The 19,678-nt window shown below is 32.3% G+C and overlaps 2 protein-coding genes across 3 annotated transcripts; one reads left to right on the top strand and one right to left on the bottom strand.

Annotated features, from left to right (window-relative positions):
• Nucleotides 1-437: 437 nt before the first annotated feature.
• LOC103860734 (protein DETOXIFICATION 49) lies at nt 438-11,286 on the bottom strand. The gene has a single exon (XM_033288128.1). It carries the CDS (start codon nt 6,283-6,285, stop codon nt 4,753-4,755), a length of 1,533 nt encoding a protein of 510 aa, XP_033144019.1. The 5' UTR covers nt 6,286-11,286; the 3' UTR covers nt 438-4,752.
• Nucleotides 11,287-11,576: 290 nt separating this feature from the next.
• On the top strand, nt 11,577-17,412 carry LOC103860717. 2 transcript variants are annotated; one of them, XM_009138387.3, is made up of 3 exons: nt 11,577-12,558; nt 16,524-16,620; nt 16,826-17,412. In XM_009138387.3, the coding sequence occupies exons 1-3, from the start codon at nt 11,836-11,838 to the stop codon at nt 17,335-17,337; spliced, it is 1,332 nt and encodes a 443-aa protein (XP_009136635.1). In that variant the 5' UTR covers nt 11,577-11,835; the 3' UTR covers nt 17,338-17,412. The 2 variants fall into 2 exon arrangements, with proteins under 2 accessions (XP_009136635.1, XP_009136627.1); XM_009138379.3 differs by having other exon boundaries at nt 16,817-17,412.
• Nucleotides 17,413-19,678: the final 2,266 nt, after the last annotated feature.

Below are 19,678 nucleotides of genomic sequence, written 5' to 3'. Positions count from 1 at the left end.
TTAGGCTTTCCGGAAAATTTCTTTCAAAACATATGTTATTTACACTAATATAGCATTATATTCTATATTATCTGTATAGAATAACACATATTTAGAATCATTCTCTCTATCTATCTATCTATCTCCCTCACTCTCTCTATTTCTCTCTCCCCTTCTAAACAAAAGAGACAATATTTTATCGTATTATATTCTATTTAGAAATCATAAAATAAAAATGCAACATTACAATTCTCTCAACCTCCTATCTTCCTCCCTCTCTACTCAATCTCTTTTTTCTTCTATTTACCCATATATATCTCTCTCTATCTCCTTATCTCTACCTCATCGCTCGCTCCCTCTCTCTACCCAATATCCTTAATTTTATCTTCAAATGAGTTAATACAAGATTGTATTCTATTCTATTTAGAAAACCTAGAAAAGAAAAGTAACATTTCAACTCTCTTTCTCTCTGTTTGGAGCTTCATCTTTTCTCTCGATTCCTTTCTCTCTCCTCTTTTTTTAATTTGTTTTGTTTGATTTCACTTGGACAGTTTGTAATTAGAGATTGTACTATGTATTGGTCTTCATTGTGTTCCGTGGGTTGGAAATTTTTCTTTTGTTTGGTCTGACTAGTGCAGTCAGTAAGACAATTATGCTTAATAATATGTTATTGGTATAAATGAAATATGCTATACTATTTTGTCAACACATATAGTGTAGTACAATTGTCATTCTTTATCAAGCCTAATAACTCTCCAAATAAGAGTCTAGATTTTAGCAATGTGAATGTTTCTGCAATCAAGTTCTTATGGCATAGTATATATTTGTCGTTCCATTTATTATATATTGTACACCATAATATATGAAACCTAGAATTTAAGCAATGTCGTTAGCATACCATACAATTATGGGATATATAAATAGAATAGCATACACATCTATAACATATTAGGCTTCACTCTACACTTGCTAGTGTGAACCCTACTACTTGTGTCACATACTAACTTATTGTGAAGGAGAGAAGCGTCCACACTTATGCATAATTATTTTCTCACCTCTAACAATTTTTTGTTATGGTTATTTTTTCAAAAAAATTAATCATGGTTATTCCACCGATTAACCCTAAAATGAATGCTATAAAAAATAATCTCTAAACTGTTTTTCAACAAAAAAAATATATAGGTGGCCAAAATAATTAAAGGAAATAAAAGAAGTGAGGTGATGGAGGTTGTGGGTTTCAAGAAAAAAAAAGAGGTGATGGAGGTTGAAAGACATCAGAAGCTACGTTTATATAACAGCAAGTTGGCACACTTGAGGAAAAGAAAAGTTTGATTTTAGTGGCAAATTCAAAACTAATTGCATTTCTTCTTGCTTCATCTTATGGGTCTTTTTTGTTCCTTTCTAACAACACCATGACTTTGTTACATTCTTAGTCTAACAGTGGGAAATAATATATTTTTTTTTCCCAACTTGAAATCATATATATATTAACTTGGTTCCATACAACAACACCTCCAAGCAACACAGCTTGCATCACAACCACTACAAAAATGGGTTAGAAAGACTCATCCAACTACACATCCACGCCTACAAAGGCGGATACTAAAAAAACAGCAAACTAATTAGTTACCACCAGATGCACTTCTGTCATTCGCATAGATATTTCAAACTAATTAGTGGGAAATAATATATTTCTACAAGTAAAGTGTGAATCCAAATTTTTAATATTATATTTTCTAATTACGTGGACTGAAGCGGGTCGGCTTATCGGGTCAAGTCGGCGATTTTAGTGGAGTAAAAGAGAGTAAACGATGAAGAAGACAAAAGAAAAGCGGGTCGTTCACGTCGTCGGCTACCTTGACGGAGACGTTAATATTTCTTGCCGTCGTCAAAGAATCACAACTCTTTATGTTATTTACACGCGCTTAGGCGCGTAAACCCACGAGTGCATGGAGGACCACCAAACACTTGTTCAGGCTGTTTGATGTAATAACAGAAGTCTTCTTTTTCTTTCTCTTGCACAAGAATTTCCCGGCAACGAAACCAACTTCTATCTTGTCCTTTAATTGCTTAACCAGATTCATATATATACATACACATTTACATTATATAAACACAAACCACTTGACATAGAGAACTCAGTTTTAAAAGTCATTTTCATGAAACAAGTCACGCCCAATGATATTTAATGACATGAGACATGTTATAAGATTTACATCTAATCACTTTTACATTGCTTTCAACAAGGGAATATTAACTTCTTTTTTTTTTTTTGTCATCAACAATACAGACTCATATTGACTCTGTGAACCAAACCGGGTGATCTGCATCCATGTGAACGACGAAAGACGGTTGTTTTCTAGCACAGCGTGCTAGACTATCCGCCTTTGTATTTTGCGTCCGTGGTACATAGATTATTTCTGATCGCATGAAACTCTCTTTCAGGGTCTTGATATCTTCCAAATAAGTTGCAAAAGCTGGTCATTCTTCTGGTTCCGAAACCATCTTCACCAATTGAGAACAATCCGTTGCAAACGTAACCTGAAATTGACGTAAGTTCCTCATGCATTCCATTGCCCATAAAAGTGCTTCCATCTCCGCATGAAGAGGCGAAAGACTAGCCCTTACATTCCTCGCCCCCAGTAATCCATCGAAACCTTCCAAAGTACTAAGCCAACCTTGTCCTGAAAATCTAGTACCCTCCTTCCACGAGCCATCCGTAAAACACCATCTTCCTGGGATCGACGACAATACCGTGCCTATTCTTGGTGTTAGCATCCTTTGGTCATTTACTACTTGTGCCTCAGCCCATAATGTTGATTCTGTTTCCGCCAATTTAATCGTATCCATAGGATCTATATCCAAGTTGCTGAAAACTTTATTATTCCTACCTTTCCAGATATACCATAGAATCCATGCAAACTGGTGATCCTCCATCTGCGGGAGAACTCTCCAGAATAGATGATCCATATTTGTGAATAGGGAACTTGTTGGAAAATAGACTGGGTTTGATGGTATCTTCGAAAGAGCCCAAACCTGGAGAGCTGGAGGACATTCAAAAAATACATGATTTATTGATTCCTCAGGAGCTCCACATCGGGTACAACAAATATCCCCTTGAATCCCCCTTACTTGTAAATTCTTCCGAACTGCTATGCATCCTGTCACTAATTGCCATAGAAAATGCTTTAGCTTTGGTGGACACCGTATTTTCCAGCAGTAAGCCTTCAAAACATCAACCGTGGGACCAATCAGTAATGGTGGTTTTTCTTTGTCTGGATAAATCCGTTCTACCTGATATCCTGATTTAACCGTATATTTTCCATTTTTTGTAAAGTGCCATCCCTCTCTATCCACCCTCTGATTCCTACTTAGTGGAATACTTTCTATAAGTTTTGCATCCTGAGGATCCACCAAAGCCCGAATTACCTCTAAATTCCAAGTACGCGAGGTAGAGTCAATGAGGGACTCTACTGTAAGATGGGGATATAGATTGTGTTGATTTTTATTAGCTGGTCTCGGGCGAGTGGTTGGGAGCCAAGGGTCATTCCATACTGATATAGAAGATCCTGATCCCACCCTTTTGATTAGTCCTTTGCTAACCAGAGATCTAGCAGAAACAATACTCCGCCAGCCATATGACGGAGAATATGAGCGAATCGGTTCCAAAGGTGAAGCATTCCTATAATACCGACCTTTGAATACTCGAGAAAATAAAGTATTTGGCTTCTCTATCAGACGCCATAACTGTTTACCAAGCATTGCTGTGTTGAAATCAGTGATATCTTTAAAACCTAAGCCACCTTCCTCCTTATCTGCACATACCTTGTCCCATGATTTCCAGTGCATTCCTCTTGTGCTTCCCCCTGGGCTCCACCAAAATTGTGATACCGCACTTGTTAGTTTTTTCACCGTTGCTTTAGGTAATCGATAACATGACATCGAATGATTTGGTAATGCCGTGATCACCGACTTAATAATCACTTTTTTCCCCCTTTTGTAAAAAACTTGAAAGTCCATCAATTTACTCTATTATTTAAACGATCCTGAACAAAACTAAAAACTTGAATCTTTGATCCCTCCAGATTTTCTGGAAGACCAAGATATGATCCCATTCCTCCAAGATTCTGAATACCCAAAATATCTCTTAATTCCTGTCTGACAGGTTCTTCAATCTTATATCCAAATTGAATGGAAGATTTATCAAAATTTATTAGCTGGCCTGAGACTGCCTCATAATCCTTTAAAATCCTAAGGATGGTTTGACACTCTTCCTTTTGAGCTTTACAAAAGAAGAGACTATCATCCGCAAAAAGCAAATGAAAAATCGATGGGCAAGCTCTAGCTACCTTCATCCCTGTAATTTGTTTCTCTCTCTCCGCCTTTTTTATGTTTGCAATTAAAATCTCAGTGCAGAGAATAAATAAATAAGGCGATAAAGGATCTCCTTGACGTAGACCTCTATGTGGAACAATGAGGCCACGGGGTTGACCATTTATAAGAACCCGATATTGGACCGATGAAATGCATTCCATCATCAATTTAATCCAATGAAGATCAAAACCCATTTTCTGCAATAAAGCCTCAATAAAATCCCATTCTACTCTATCATATGCTTTGCTCATATGATGCCATAATAGTTTACATAATAGTTTTAAAATCAAATGATTTCAAATGTTTGAAGTGTTTTCTGAAATAATGAATTAGAGAGTTTACAATGAAAACAAATTTAGTTAGTGCCACTGCCAACAAATCAAACAAGGAGACAAAGATTTAGACCACATTCAAATGCTTGTTGTTCCCACATTCTTCTATATCCAACAGAAGAGGCATCGTATTACTTCCGCTATCGTCATCATCATATTCACCATCGCCATCACATGAACTACTCATGAGTTCTTTTGCCCTATGAACCTCAGCTTCCCAATCAGTCTTAGCCAACACGACCAACATCGAAACAAGGCACGAGCCTTGAGCTGCAAAGAGACCAAGCCACAGTCCCTTGAAGTCAAACCCACCAAAGAAACTTAACCATATAGCCACAGGCATCCCCACAAAGTAGAAACAACACAAGTTAATGTTTGCTCCTAATTTAGGTCTAGCACTTCCTCTCAAAACACCACACATTGTTGTCTGAGGACAGTTCCCTAGCTCGCATAGCCCTATGATCGGTAAGACCGTGGAAGTCAACTTCAAAATCTCTTCCTCATCAGTGAACAATCTAGCCCAACAATTCCTCACCATAAAAGCGAAAAACATGGCGAAAAACCCTAAACCTAGGCTTAAAAAGAGACCGGTCCTCGCGGCTATCCTTGCTTTATCAGGCTGGTTCGCGCCTAGCTCGTTCCCGACGCGTGTTGAGACACTGAAACTGAGAGATGAAGGGAAAATGTAGATCAAAGCGGTGGTCTGGATCAAGATTCCCATAGACGCGACGGTTGCTTGCGGGTGAAGTAACAGTCCACAAAGAAGAATCATTATTTCGTACCACCACCATTCTAGACAAACCGAGACGCAGCTAGGGATTGCTAACGTTAGTAAAGATCTCCACCCTTTAAAGCAATCCATTGAGAAGCCTCCCCAAGTCTTCTCGTAAACACCCGAAAACACGATGTAGATGATCAGAAACCCTAGTAGGTTAACATTACTCCAGATTGCTCCTAATGCAACTCCTTTAAGGCCGAGACCGAAGGAAGAAACGAGAAGGTAGTTGATCGGAATGTGGAGGAGTACAGCGAAGAAGGCAGAGTATGTAAGAGGAAGAGTGATGGATTGAGATCGGAGGTAGATACGGAGAGGATGCAAGAATGATTGGAGAAACAGATCAGGGAGAGAGAAGAGGATAAATATCTCTGCTTTGTCCGAGATTTCTTGGTCTTGTCCGAAGAATAAAAGGATATTCTTGATGTTGAGCCAGAGGATGGAGACGGGAAGGGAACAGAGGAGGAGCAACAGTATGGTTCTTTGCAAAGCGAGGCCTAAGAGTTTGAATCTTTTGGCGCCAAAGGCTTGAACGCAGATGGGTTCCATACCGGTGGAGAGACCGGACAGGAGAGAATAGCCGGTGATGTTGGCGAAGCCGAGGGCGAGTGAGCCGCCGGAGAGAGCAGGGAGATCGTTGAGACGGCCGAGGAAAAGCATTGAGATCATTGAGCGAGAGTAGAGGAGTAAACCGGTTAAGATTATTGGGAGGGATATTTTGGCGATTGATTTGGCTTCTTGGATCGAAGAGGAGAGGCGGGTCGGGTTCGGGTTTGGATCTTGTTGGTGATCTTTATGGTACTTGAGGATCAAAGGAGCAGCCATGACTGCAGGTTCGAGAGAGAGAGAAGAAGGGAATGAAGGTGTTGGTCGATATGTGAAAATTCGTGTTATAAGTTTCAAATTAAGTCACAACTTAAGCTTAGACAAAGTGATAAAGGAAACAAGAGATGTTATTTGACTGAAGAATTAAGTTTTAGTATATTTTGTTTTCCTTAATTATAACATAACTATTTTGACGGTTTTTGACCAGCCATTATGTCATAGTTATGACGCATCTTCCTACTAGAGATAGTATTTTATTTATTTTCTTTTGGGAATTACAAAATAAAATAAGTTTCCAAGAAAATACCTTTTTGTATGTCTATTTGGAATTATTTTCTTTTATTTACGTTTATTTGGATTATTATTATTATTTTCATTTGTGGAAATGGTTTCTTACAAAATGACAAGCTACAAGTCTTATACATTGACTGGAATGTTCTTTTAGCTGGGTTTTGGTCCATAAAATTTGGCTTAAATTGTATAAATGAATTCTAGATTTGCAATGCATGCAATTTAATTGTTAGATACACAACTAAGTAGAAATTGAGTTCCTAAAGATAAGACTTGAGACGTTTTAGGGAATTCTTTTTTTTTTAATTATAAAAATATAGAGTAACAAATTGACTCGTGTCTTGTCTCCACTTTAATAGTTCAACAACAAGTGTCAAAGCTTATTACATTTAAATCTGGATACTAGAGGATTACTATTTCATCTAATATAAACAAATAGAAAATTGATCAGTTCGTGAGAAATAGGTAAAGATGACCGATCGTCGTCAGAATTGAACCCACTGGGCGGCCTGGTGTAAAATTTGCGATAGTATAACACTGATTCAAGTAGTTCCATGTTCGACCAATAATATAAGAAACTTATCATTATTATTATTTTTATTATACTTTTTGAAACAACTTATCATTCTTTTCTATATAATACAATTTCGTTTTTATTTTTGTGAATCCATATTATAAATTAATTAAGTATAGCTGTAAAGATTAATACCAAGTTGTTACCAAATATATTGAAAATTCTGGACGATTTTATATAAATTTTTTGAAGATGTTGATACTTGGAATAAAGTCCTATAATACATGTTTTTAATTTTCATTATAAAAATTCCATTATAATATATTGGACCACTCTATTCATATGTCGAGTGGGGAAATTATAGTTTGGCAAAAAAGGATGGTTTGCTTTCATAATTAAGTTTTTAATGAAATACTTTATGAGTTTTGATATATATATGGAATATACATTATTATTTTTGCATAGGTATTATTGTAACGTCACATGCTTCACCTCTATAGAATGTGGACCATTAATATATAGCTTAGTTGAGGATGGTGGGAACAAAAACTATGTTATCTTATCACGAGTTATGTCGATCGTTTATTATATGACATTAAATTATTACATTATAAAAAAGAATGCACAACTGCAAATAGAAACTGATGTTCCCAAAGGAGAAATTATATGATAAGAAATAAAATTTACATAGTTTTAACAGAAAATATAATGATAAAGAGTTTTCAAATATATATATATATATATATATATATATATATAATGATAACTTTAAAAGTTCCATAAACTTTATAGGATATTGTCACTTTGTAAATCTCTAAGTGACCGAGAATATGAACCAAAGAGAACTTACACATATTTCATTAGCGCAAGAATAAATCACGGATTAAATTATGAAATGTTGATTATGCTTAATAATAAGAAAAATTATATTAATAATGTTGCATTCTAAACATTTTCTTGAAGACTAGGTTAAGGTAACCTAGGATCTATACTTAAAGTTCCTAACCAGTTAATAATTGTGCACCCTGTCAATGTCTTTTTGTCGAACGCATACATGTTAACTGTAAATGGATTACGAGATAATGCGATCAAATTGGTTATATTACACAAATATAAATTTCACTTTATATATATATTCAATTGTATATAGCTAAAATTTGATTTGATCAGTACACACAACAGTTAAATACTTAAATATTAATTGTTCGAATAAATGCTACGTTTGACACAAAATGTAATACCAAAAAAATTCAAATTTCCTTTTTGCTTAAAACATTGAAACCTTTTTTAATATTTAAAAGATTGTCTAAAACCTTTTTTAATATTCAAAATATTTTACTTTCGCAAATAGGATGATGAAAATATTCATTAAACTGATTGTAAAGTATAATGATATCTAAAATACATATACATATAGAAAATGTATAAATAGTATATCCTACATATAGAAAATGTATAAACAGTATATCAAATTTAAAATATTTAATTATTTATTAAAAAGGTTTTAGACAAAAATATTCAAATTTTAAGTATAGTGGATATCAATTGTCTAAAACCTTTTTTAGTGAATTTTAATCTTCTAAATTTGATATACTATTTATACATTTTCTATATGTATATATATTTTATATATCATTATACTTTACAATCAATTTAGTGAATATTTTCATCATCCTATTTGCGTAAGTAAAATATATCTAGTATATTATAATCAATATACTGGATATTTAATGGTATTTATCCATATACGTTCTAGAAACAGTATGAAGTATGATCAGGTAATAAAACAACAATATCTTGCGAAACAAAAGGTGTAACATTGTCAAAAATGTACAAAAAATTATAATATCTTCAGCATAGAAGGAATCAAGACCATAAAGATCCTAAGTAATAGGAGGAATCCTAAAGGTATAAGTTATAAATGTCTAGTTCATGCATTCTCATGCATGTAGCTTAACTAAACAAACCTTCTTGTCCTGTCGTTTTTCGACCTCGGTTTATGATATAAACCATTATCCGATAAGCATAGAGTAAGTATAGTACTCCATATTATTCAATTGTTATGTTTTAATAAACTAAGGGTGGTCCTGTATTCATTATTCTAACAATAGAATGTGTTTCGGTCAAAATAATAATAATAATAATAATAATAATAAAATGCATCGTGGGAGAGCTAAGATATCAATTACGTATATCTTATAAAATTGTTTGAAATTCAATTTTAGTTTATGATCTTCTAAGTTTATAGACTAAATCCCTTTTAAATTCTTAAAATGCAAATATATTTTATTATCTTCTAAGTTTATAATATGTTGTAAATTTGTTTCTATCAGTTATAATATTGACTAGCATTGATAAACTATACAACTATTTTAACGTTTAAAATAGTGATATCTTAGTTTACGACGAATGAAAATAGTTATGTATATTGTTTCCAGTGAACATAATTGTGGTATTAAACTATAGGTATCCATCTCTTGTTCTATATGTTATATCCAAACAAGATAAATTCTAGGTCTTTAGAGCTTAACTAATTAAAAAAACAAAAGAAGAAGCTTAAACAAACATATTTCCAAGAACACCAAACTATGATACATTCTGTTATTGAGATAAAAAGGGGGAAACCATTAGTTTCTCAAATACTCGAAGTTATGGATATCAGACTTTGTCCCCTAGTGCCTTAGAACTGACGTGAATATCCTTTTTTACTCAGTAATTTTGGAATATTTCAGCCGATTACACCAAAGACGTAGTTTGACAATTCCATTGTATGCATGCATATGTGACTGTAAATTTCGCTCATCATTCACTGTTCAAGAGTGAGTTTGGGTTTATATTTAAGAAATGATTAAAGGACAAAGTGGATCGGAAATCTCGTTTATATTAGAAATAAATCAAAGTAAAAGGGAGTTTAAAGTGAAGTGAGTTCGATGTTCGAATCGAGTTCTCTCTCACAAGAGAATTGAGATCGCTTAAATAAATTATATTCTCTATTCGCTCGTGAGGAAAGTTGGTCTTTTGTGTGGTTAGTAAAAGTCTTCTTTTAGAAGCAAAGAGCGTCACACATAAGACAAAAGACAACTTGTCGTCCTTCATAATGAGATATTATAGTTGGTTTTTGTCAAAATGGGGTCATATATTTCTTGCGACGCAGATTCAACTTGCCTCGTCCCTAGACATTTAATACGAATCACTGTATCATCTATACTTTTCTGGCCGTTCAATACGTCTGTCGAGAGTAAGGACTCTATATCGTTTGGTCAAATGTTGTTTTCTTTATTTTCGTCGGTTAGCTTTCCGAGTTTTGGGCCATTGATAAGTTTTAAATAAGTTGGACCGTGCATCAAATGAATTTCTATTTTTCCTTTATAGTTTCCTCTATAATTTCTTCTAAAATTAAATAATTATATTATGAAGTAATTTTTGCTTTAATGCTATTACTCTATAATATTATTATTCTATTATAGAGTAAAATATAGAAAAATGTTATCTTTATACTTTGAAAGTAAAGTAAAAAAAATAACAATTCTTTATATTTTACTTTATAATAAAATAATTCTATTATAAAGTAATATCATTATAGCAAAATTTACTCTATTATAGAATTAAAAAATAGAGTGACATTGAAAATGATTTACTAGGCGTGTGTAACTCACCTCCAACATTCACGATCGGAACATTTTGAACTATAGATAATAACTATGTGCATGAAATTGTTACTCTTACGAATTTATTTGTGAAACCTATTTCTCATCCTATCTTTAATATCACAGCCATTTTTATTAAACTCTACCTAGGCAGCTAATATTTGATGTCAGGTTCAGATTTGGTGTCAATCAAACAAACTACCCATCTACAGAAAGAGGTAACACTTTAAATCAATCAGAGTGTGGAATCCCAAACGGGCCAACAACAAAACAAGCCCAGAGGAGTAAGAAAGAAGAACTGAGCCTCGGCAAAACGACCAAGCCCACTGGACATTCTGATGAAATGGTTCTGTTTTAACTTTGTGAATGAAACAGAGCACCTGAAGAAGGTTTTAAGGTCAAATGTACGGTTATGAAAGCAAAAATCTCGTCACTTGTCTTATTGAAGAAATGAAGAGGTCTAGCTTGAGGTCTTTACTCTCTTAAACCCATAAACAAATAAATCCAAACAAATAAATCCAAACAAATTTAGGTACCTTTCATTATGCTCGTTTTAACTACATCTTTGATTGCTTCTTAAAAAGACTAAAAACATATACTAATTATCTAAAGATGATGCCGTGAGTTACACACAAAGGTTTTCAAATCTGCATATGATTTTGTTTTCGGTTGTTTCATTTATATTAGTACAGATCACTAAGCAATCACACCTTGTGTACTAATTTAGATCTGCCAAAATTTATTTTTTCATTTACTTTGTAATGGAACTTTTTAATTTGAATATTTAATGACAATTCCCCGCTCCTAATTTATCAAAATAAAAAGCTAACCTCTTACTCCATCAAATCAATAAAATATCCAACATACGTGATTCCAATTTCAAAAGATTAAAGAAATAAGAAACAAAACATATTAACTTGATCACTAACATATTAAATGGCTACACTAACTACCAAAACCACACACATGAGCTTATTTTCCTTATGAGTTAGCTCTTCTTATATGGTTTAGAATATATGCTAATGCAAACGCTCTCTATCTCACATTCTTTACTCTCACCACTCATACGTTTATGCTCTTAAAAGTTTCATTTCTCCAATGGCGTCCTCGATCACTTCCTTCGATCATCACCTTCCCATGAGCAAGAGACGATTAAAGTCACTGAGTCTGAGAGATTACCTTCTTGATGATCTCAGCTCTTCTTGCTCATCCAACGGCTTCAAATCCCTCCCTCGTCTCCTCGACGCCGAGATCAAACGGTCCGGAATACTCCACCGCAAACGGCGTTCTAACTGCGGGCTGGCGTTTAGTCACGCCGTTAAGAAAGCTTCCACGGCGTTACTCAGCGCCGTTAAACTCTTGCCGTTCCCTTCCTCCTCCGTTAAACCTCCTTCTCCTTCTCGAAAGAAAGGGATGTTCTCGAGGAGCTTCTCTAGAAACCTCTGGAAGAAACTTTCCCACCGTGAAGTTAATAACGTCGACGACGGAGAGATTGAGGGACGTGAACAGAAGATCCAACGAGGGAGATCATTGACATTCGGTGAGTTTCTGAAAGAGAGTCTAGACCAACCGTCCAATGCATCATTTTCCGGTGAAGCGACGTTGTCAAACTCCACCGGTGGTGACTCGACGAGCGTTGGCAGCGAGTTGTTCACGAACTCGGAGGTGACTCAGTCGAGTGGCGAATCTGAGACGTCGAAGCAAAACGACGCCGTGGGAGAAGAGAGGGAGGAGACAAGAAACAGAGTAGTAGTTATGATGAGTGGGGATTCTGTAGGGTCACTCGTCAGTGACAGATCGTCTGTCAACGACAATAGAGAGGTTGGTTGGTTAACAAACTTTCAAAGCTTTTTCTGCTATCTTACTAGGGATTAACCCGGGCTACGCCCGGGATTTTTATTATTTTTATAATTTAAATTGTTAAATTATTTATATTTAAGGTATGATATATATATTTATATAAATGTTAAGATGCATGTCATAATTAAAATTTATTTTTAAATTTTAACACGTTAAATTAACATATTTTTTACTATTTAAATATCTTTTTTGTAATTTTGTTGGCTATCTAGTTATCATATTTAGCAAAACTATCCGTTGAGTGTTGAAATAAATGTTTTAGATATTTAATTAAACTGTAGAGTATTTTCGGATCGACCACATGCTCAACAATCGATCCATCCGTAAAAAGATGGTCGATCTCCTTGGCCAGGTAAGTACAATTTTAGCAAAAATATCTTTGATTTTCAAATATTAAGTATATAACTATTCTTTTGAATATTGGTTTTTTGAATTGTATTTTTTGATTAAATTATTGTATTATAATGTTTATGTAAATATTTTTTGATGTTTGAATTTGTGTTGTTCGTATACTTAACCTAGATGATATTGCTGTTTAACAATTTATTGTTTTCTGGATATAGAAAATAATGATATATCAAAACATATCTAATACTTGTTAAATGATAGTATAATGTAAATTACTTCCATTATTTGAAAATAACAATTTGTTGTTTTTATTTTTGTTTTTAATCAGAAATTATTTTTATTTAAAAACATCATTCATATATAATATAATAGTTTAAGTTTGGAAGATTAATCTATATATATAAATTTATGTATATTTTAAAAAAAAATAATTTAAGATATTATATATTGAGTAACTGAATAAAAGCTGAATTTCTTATCTTGAAAATCAAATATTTATAGTTTTGTCTTCATGTTATACTCACCAGTCCATAATTGATATTTATAACTCAGTATGTTTTTTAAAAAACTTAGTTTTAAGTAATAAATAAATTTAATGAATTAAATTCATCCCCTATAATGTGCTGTAAACTATATTTAAAAACTCTCTAAAATTATATTTTAAGCATAATATTACTATTATTTAATTTAAGTTATTTTAAGCATAATATATGCTAAACCATCTTAAATTATATTTACAATAGGACCATCCTAAACCGGTTAATAAACCAAAAACAATACTAAACCAACATGAACCAATACCTGATTCGGCGAGGAAGGAAGTGTTTCGGGATAAACGCTTGAATGGTTATTAACTGTAATGGTTTGATCATGAAAGAGTTAGTATGAATATTAACAATAAAATTATGGATTAGATTAATTTAAATTTGTAAGAATATCTTTGAGTCTAAGAAAAGCAATTCAATTCCCATGAATAAGTTTGGCTTTTGGAAGTTGCGGGTTTTCCAACAATGAATCCACCTAACAAAAAGTTTGTTGTTATAAAAAATCTCCTTCAAGGTCATTAAAGGTTTTTGGGACGGCAATATTTGATGGTGGAACCATTTTTTTGCTCGAGTGCTATGAAGTTTTTTTGATAGTGTGAGGTTGATGTTGATAGAATAATGAGTTTTATAGAGACTTTCTTGATGTAAAACTATATTTTTTTTGTTTAATGTGGTATTTTCATTTTTACATAATTTACTACCATTTTAAGATAGATGTCCATTTTATTTAATGTACTCTTTCCATTTTTTTGAAAACTGTGCATTTACTTATTATTGTATATATAATTTATATATTTATATATTTATAATATTTACTTATTATTTATTTTTCTATATATTTTGTATTTCTCTTTCTTATATTTTATATTTTGTTAATATCTATATTTTATATTTTAAGATATATGTTTAAATTTTAATGTATTTTTCCATTTTTAATGTAAAACGGCAATGTTTAATAGAAGAACTGGACAAATTGTCAAATAGTTATATTTATGTTTTTTTCTTTTTTTATAAAATGGTAATGTTACATTATGGAGATAAACCGTTTTTTTTTTTGTGAAAATTGGTAATCTTACATATGTTTAATGTTGTTTTTCCATTTTTTATGTTGTATGTTTACATATTATTTTTAAAAATGTAAAATAGTAATCTTACATATGTTTAATGTAGTATTTCCATTTTTATGTTGTATGTTTACATATATTTATTATTTTCGAAATTATATATAATGTTTTTTGAATTTTTTTTATAAAACGGTAATGTTACATTATGGAGATAAGCCGTCTTTTTTCAAATGAAAAATGGTAATCTTACATATGTTTAATGTAGTTTTTTTCATTTTTTATGCTGTATGTTTAAATATTATTTATAATTTTCGAAAATTAGTAATATTAAAATGTAAAACTATATTTTATGACACGTGTCATCTTTCGGAAGAAGTTTTTTTTTGCTTATGTGGACGCTCTATGGAGCCTCAAGATTATATAGCAAATTACATGAGTTCATGGGTGTATCTACGCCAATTACTCTATATTTAATGTAGTATTTTCATTTTTTATGTTGTATGTTTACATATTATTTATTATTTTCGAAATTATATATAATGTTTTTTTTTACAAAATAGTAATGTTACATTATGGAGATAAACCGTCTTTTTTTAGTGAAAAATGGTAATCTTACATATGTTTAATGTTGTTTTCCATTTTTTATGTTGTATGTTTACATATTATTTTTTAAAATAAAAATGTAAAATAGTAATCTTACATATGTTTAATGTAGTATTTCCATTTTTATGTTGTATATTTACATATATTTATTATTTTCGAAATTATATATAATGTTTTTTGACTTTTTTATAAAACGGTAATGTTACATTATGGAGATAAGCCGTCTTTTTTTCAAGTGAAAAATGGTAATCTTACATATGTTTAATGTAGTTTTTTCATTTTTTATGCTGTATGTTTAAATATTATTTATAATTTTCGAAAATTAGTAATATTAAAATGTAAAACTATATTTTATGCCACGTGTCATTTTTCGGAAGAAGTTTTTTTTGCTTATGTGGACGCTCTATGGAGCCTCAAGGTTATATAGCAAATTACATGAGTTTATGAGTGTATCTACGCCAATTACTCTATATTTAATGTAGTATTTCTATTTTTTTATGTTGTATGTTTACATATATTTATTATTTTCGAAATTATATATAATGTTTTTTGTTTTTTTATAAAACGGTAGTATTACATTATGGAATTAAGCCGTCTTTTTTTTAAAGTGAAAAATGGTAACTTTACATATGTTCAATGTAGTTTTTCTATTTTTTATGTTGTATGTTTCATATTATTTATAATTTTTGAAAATTAGTAATATTAAAATGTAAAACTATATTTTATGCCACGTGTCATCTTTCGGGAGAATTTTTTTTGCTGATGTGGACGCTCTATGGAGCCTCAAAAGGTCCCTTTTATTAGTAAGGATTAAGCTTTTGTCCAATTATCATCCAGCACGTCACACGACTCACACCACAGATAAACTCTATTCATTAAAACATCTCACCAACTTATTACAACAGCAAAACATTAGGTCAAGTCATTTGGCTTAGCATGTAAAGTACTCTCTATGTGTTAGTTTTAAAGCTGAGTTGAGTTAGGTTTTTTTAAAGTTGTCGGTTCATGCGTGCGAGTCACGTGAGGGTTAAGAGGAATTATATTTTAGAAAGTGATTAATGAATGGTATTTGCGATGAAACCGAGGGACTTGGTGGCTTCGAAACCGGATTCTACGGATGATATCACTCACTTACCAAGGCAAATTGGTCCTGAATTTGTATTCGTAATCTATAGAAATATCCCACACAGTTGCACTAGTTAAAGAAAAGTTTAAAACCCAAATGTTTTGAAATTACCGAATTAGTATAATACTTGTAATGATTTGGGAATATGTGGAGATATGTAAAGTGTTGTTGTCATGAAGTGGGTTGACTTTATATAATTTACTTGTAACAATGAAGTAATTGAACCACTATAAAATGTAGGAATGCGTGAACGAAGAGAAAGAACAACTCAGTCCGATATCTATTTTGGAATGCACATTCCAAGATGATGTAGTAACTCCTCATTCGCATCATAAAGGTAATTTCACCGATGATCATCTTGAATATTCGATTATAGGGTATAAGGTCATTGCTTGTGTTCTTTCTATGTATCATATAATGTAATATTCTCAATATAATGTGTTTATGTTTAAACAAATAAGACTATATACATAATACATTACGAATGAGTATTGTTTATATATACTGTATAACGCAAAGTTAACCTTTTATAGTATTTACAGAAACCCATGGGAAGAAGCTATTGAGGAAGAGTAGAAGATTTGAGACTTTGGTACGACTTGTGCCTGTGGATTTAGAGAAACGTATAGAGCAATATGTTGAAAGACAAGATTATGACTCTCATCCCATGGTCGAAACCGAAGAAAATCAATCCGAAAACCGAGCAACCCGTTTGTTTGCTCTACTGAAGTCTAGATTGACTGAGGAACCGAGCCAGTTACTGGTGTCTCAGAAAGTGGACAATCTTTTGCTAGATTTTTTCAGAGAAGACGGGAATACTGACACAAGAGACGAGCATAAGTTAGTGAAGATTGTTGAAGAATGGCTGATGAGGAGACGAGAAGAAGAGTATATGTTTATGAGTTGGGAAGTGGAAGAGAAGAGAGAGATTTATGTGAAGGAAATGAAATGGGGTTTTATCAATGGTGATGAGCAAGACTATGTAGTTGAAGAGTTGGGGAATGGTTTTGTTACTTCCTTGATTGATGAACTTTTTCTTGATTTATCACTGTGAGAATAAGATTTTTTGTCATATGTTTGTTGCCGTTCACTAGAATCTGTATTTAAAATTTATGTCAATATGTATTAAGTGGCGGCGCTAGATTTTGACTTGACATGGGTCATAATTATTTAGGATTGGTTAAAAAGATATACAATTGAGACTTGAACTTAAGACATTTACGTGAAGAGAGAGAGATTTATGCGAAGGAAATGAAATGGGGTTTTATCAATGGTGATGAGCAAGACTATGTAGTTGAAGAGTTGGGAATGGTTTTGTTACTTCCTTAGATTGATGAACTTATTCTTGATTTATCACTGTGAGAATAAGATTTTTTGTCACATGTTCGTTGTTGTTCACTAGAGTCTATACTTTAAATTTCTTTAAATTTTTTGTCAATATGTATTCAGTGGTAGAGCTAGATTTTGACTTGACATGGGTCGTAGTTATTCAGGATTGGTTAAAAAGATATACAATTGAGACTTGAACTTAAGACATGTGGGTCAAAAGAAGAGCTTTTGACCAATTCACCACAATGACAACTGTGAAAATAAGCCTAAAAACTAAACTTTATGTGAAAATAAGCCTAAAAACTAAACTTTATATATTTCATATGGGTCACTTGACACCCTTGCTTCTAACGTGGTTCTGCCACTGTATGTATTATTAAATTTTTGATATGAATGATATAGTTATGTTATTTAAAATTTGGTATGAATAAGTGTAGGAGATGGATTTCATCCTTTCACAAGGGCCAAGGCCCATCAAATAAGAGACTCGATCCAATGAGTCGGCTCAAAATGTTGGATAATGCCGACGGTTTCCGACCGAGCGACAGTTAGAGCTTAGTTTTCCGCTAGGCGTCTTAGAGAAGCGCATCAGCTCGGCCCATGAGGGATTGGTCGGTGCCAACGACCAAACTCACTACAAAAGGTCCATTAGGTCAGACTAATCTAGAATGGGAGAATAAGGCAACGGCTATAAAAGGAAAGGGGGAGGGGAAAACGAAGAGGGGATCCGAACATATACACACTTTCTTGGCAGCTAAAAATAAAGTTTTATTTACTTTGTATTATTGCCGATTTGTACTTTTCCGGCCGTCTTATTTTCTTAAAACTTTCTTTAGTTGTAACCTTGTCGTTCACTAAATAATAAAACGCCTTTGAAATAACTCACCGACAAGTTTGCCTCTATTTATTCGTTTCGACCGAACTCGGTTCAAACAATGAGTGGTTAAATGATGTTAGTACTAGTGTTTGGTATTAGTTACAGATTAGATATTCTAATTGAATTATTACCCATGTGCGTCGTACATCCATAATACTTTTGATTTAATCTGACGATAAAAGATTTGTATGCAACAAACGTCGGACTCCTCTAATCCAATCATGAAACCCAAATCTTACAAGTAAACCTATTATACTTTACCAACCCTATATTGACGGCATTACCAGTGCCCACAATCTAAGATCAGTTCACTTTTGGAAAGAAGGAAACAAGTGTAGCTGGACCTGTCTTCAGTTTGGTAATATTCCGATATACTGTACATGATGGCCGAATGTAGGCCCCGTATGGGGCCTATACTAGTTGACCGTACGTCAATGGATTGTTTCTCACCTTGATTCGTTTGTTAATTTGTGAATTGTAATCGGTTGCTTCTATAATCAAAAGTCTCAAAAGTCTTCCGGTTACTATAAACCACATAAATGATATCCCTCTATTTTATTAAGATAGACTTTTTAGAAAAAAATTTGTTTCACAATTTTTTTTTTTTGTGTTTTCTATGAAAAAATTGTAAAATTCAAAAATTAATTGACTTTGTTGAATTATTATTGTTTAAAAGTTATTGAAAATTAAAAATTACAGAAAACGATACATTTATTATGCTAATTTAATGTATTTTCTTAATATGTGTGAAAATATTAAAAAATTTATCTTTATGGAATGGAAGAAGTAATTGATATCTTTAATATGTGCAATTTCAAATATATCTATTACATATTTTAAAGCTTCATCTGCTTACTATGGTTTTTTGTTTTAATATAAAGTTAGAATATAAATTTTATTTTTAAAATACAAATATTTTTTTTGTTAGTTTTGATAACAACAAATCTCTGATAATAATTGTGATATATATATATATATATATATATATATATATTTTTTGAAAAGGACTAATTGTGATATATTTTTCTGTTATTGTAATATATTGATTGTATTTGGCACGTAGCATATGTGTTGATCGTCGTTTCAAAGAAAAAGCTAATCAAGGCGTTAATTATGTCATATACAATTTGATTTCATTAGTTTTCAATTACTCTTTAAAGATCCTCTGACGAATTTCATAATAATGCTT

The sequence above is a fragment of the Brassica rapa genome, chromosome A01, assembly GCF_000309985.2.
Source record: "Brassica rapa cultivar Chiifu-401-42 chromosome A01, CAAS_Brap_v3.01, whole genome shotgun sequence".
NCBI classification, from domain to species: Eukaryota; Viridiplantae; Streptophyta; class Magnoliopsida; order Brassicales; family Brassicaceae; genus Brassica; species Brassica rapa.
Note: the sequence above shows the minus strand (reverse complement) of the source record. Positions and strands in the feature narration are given on the sequence as shown.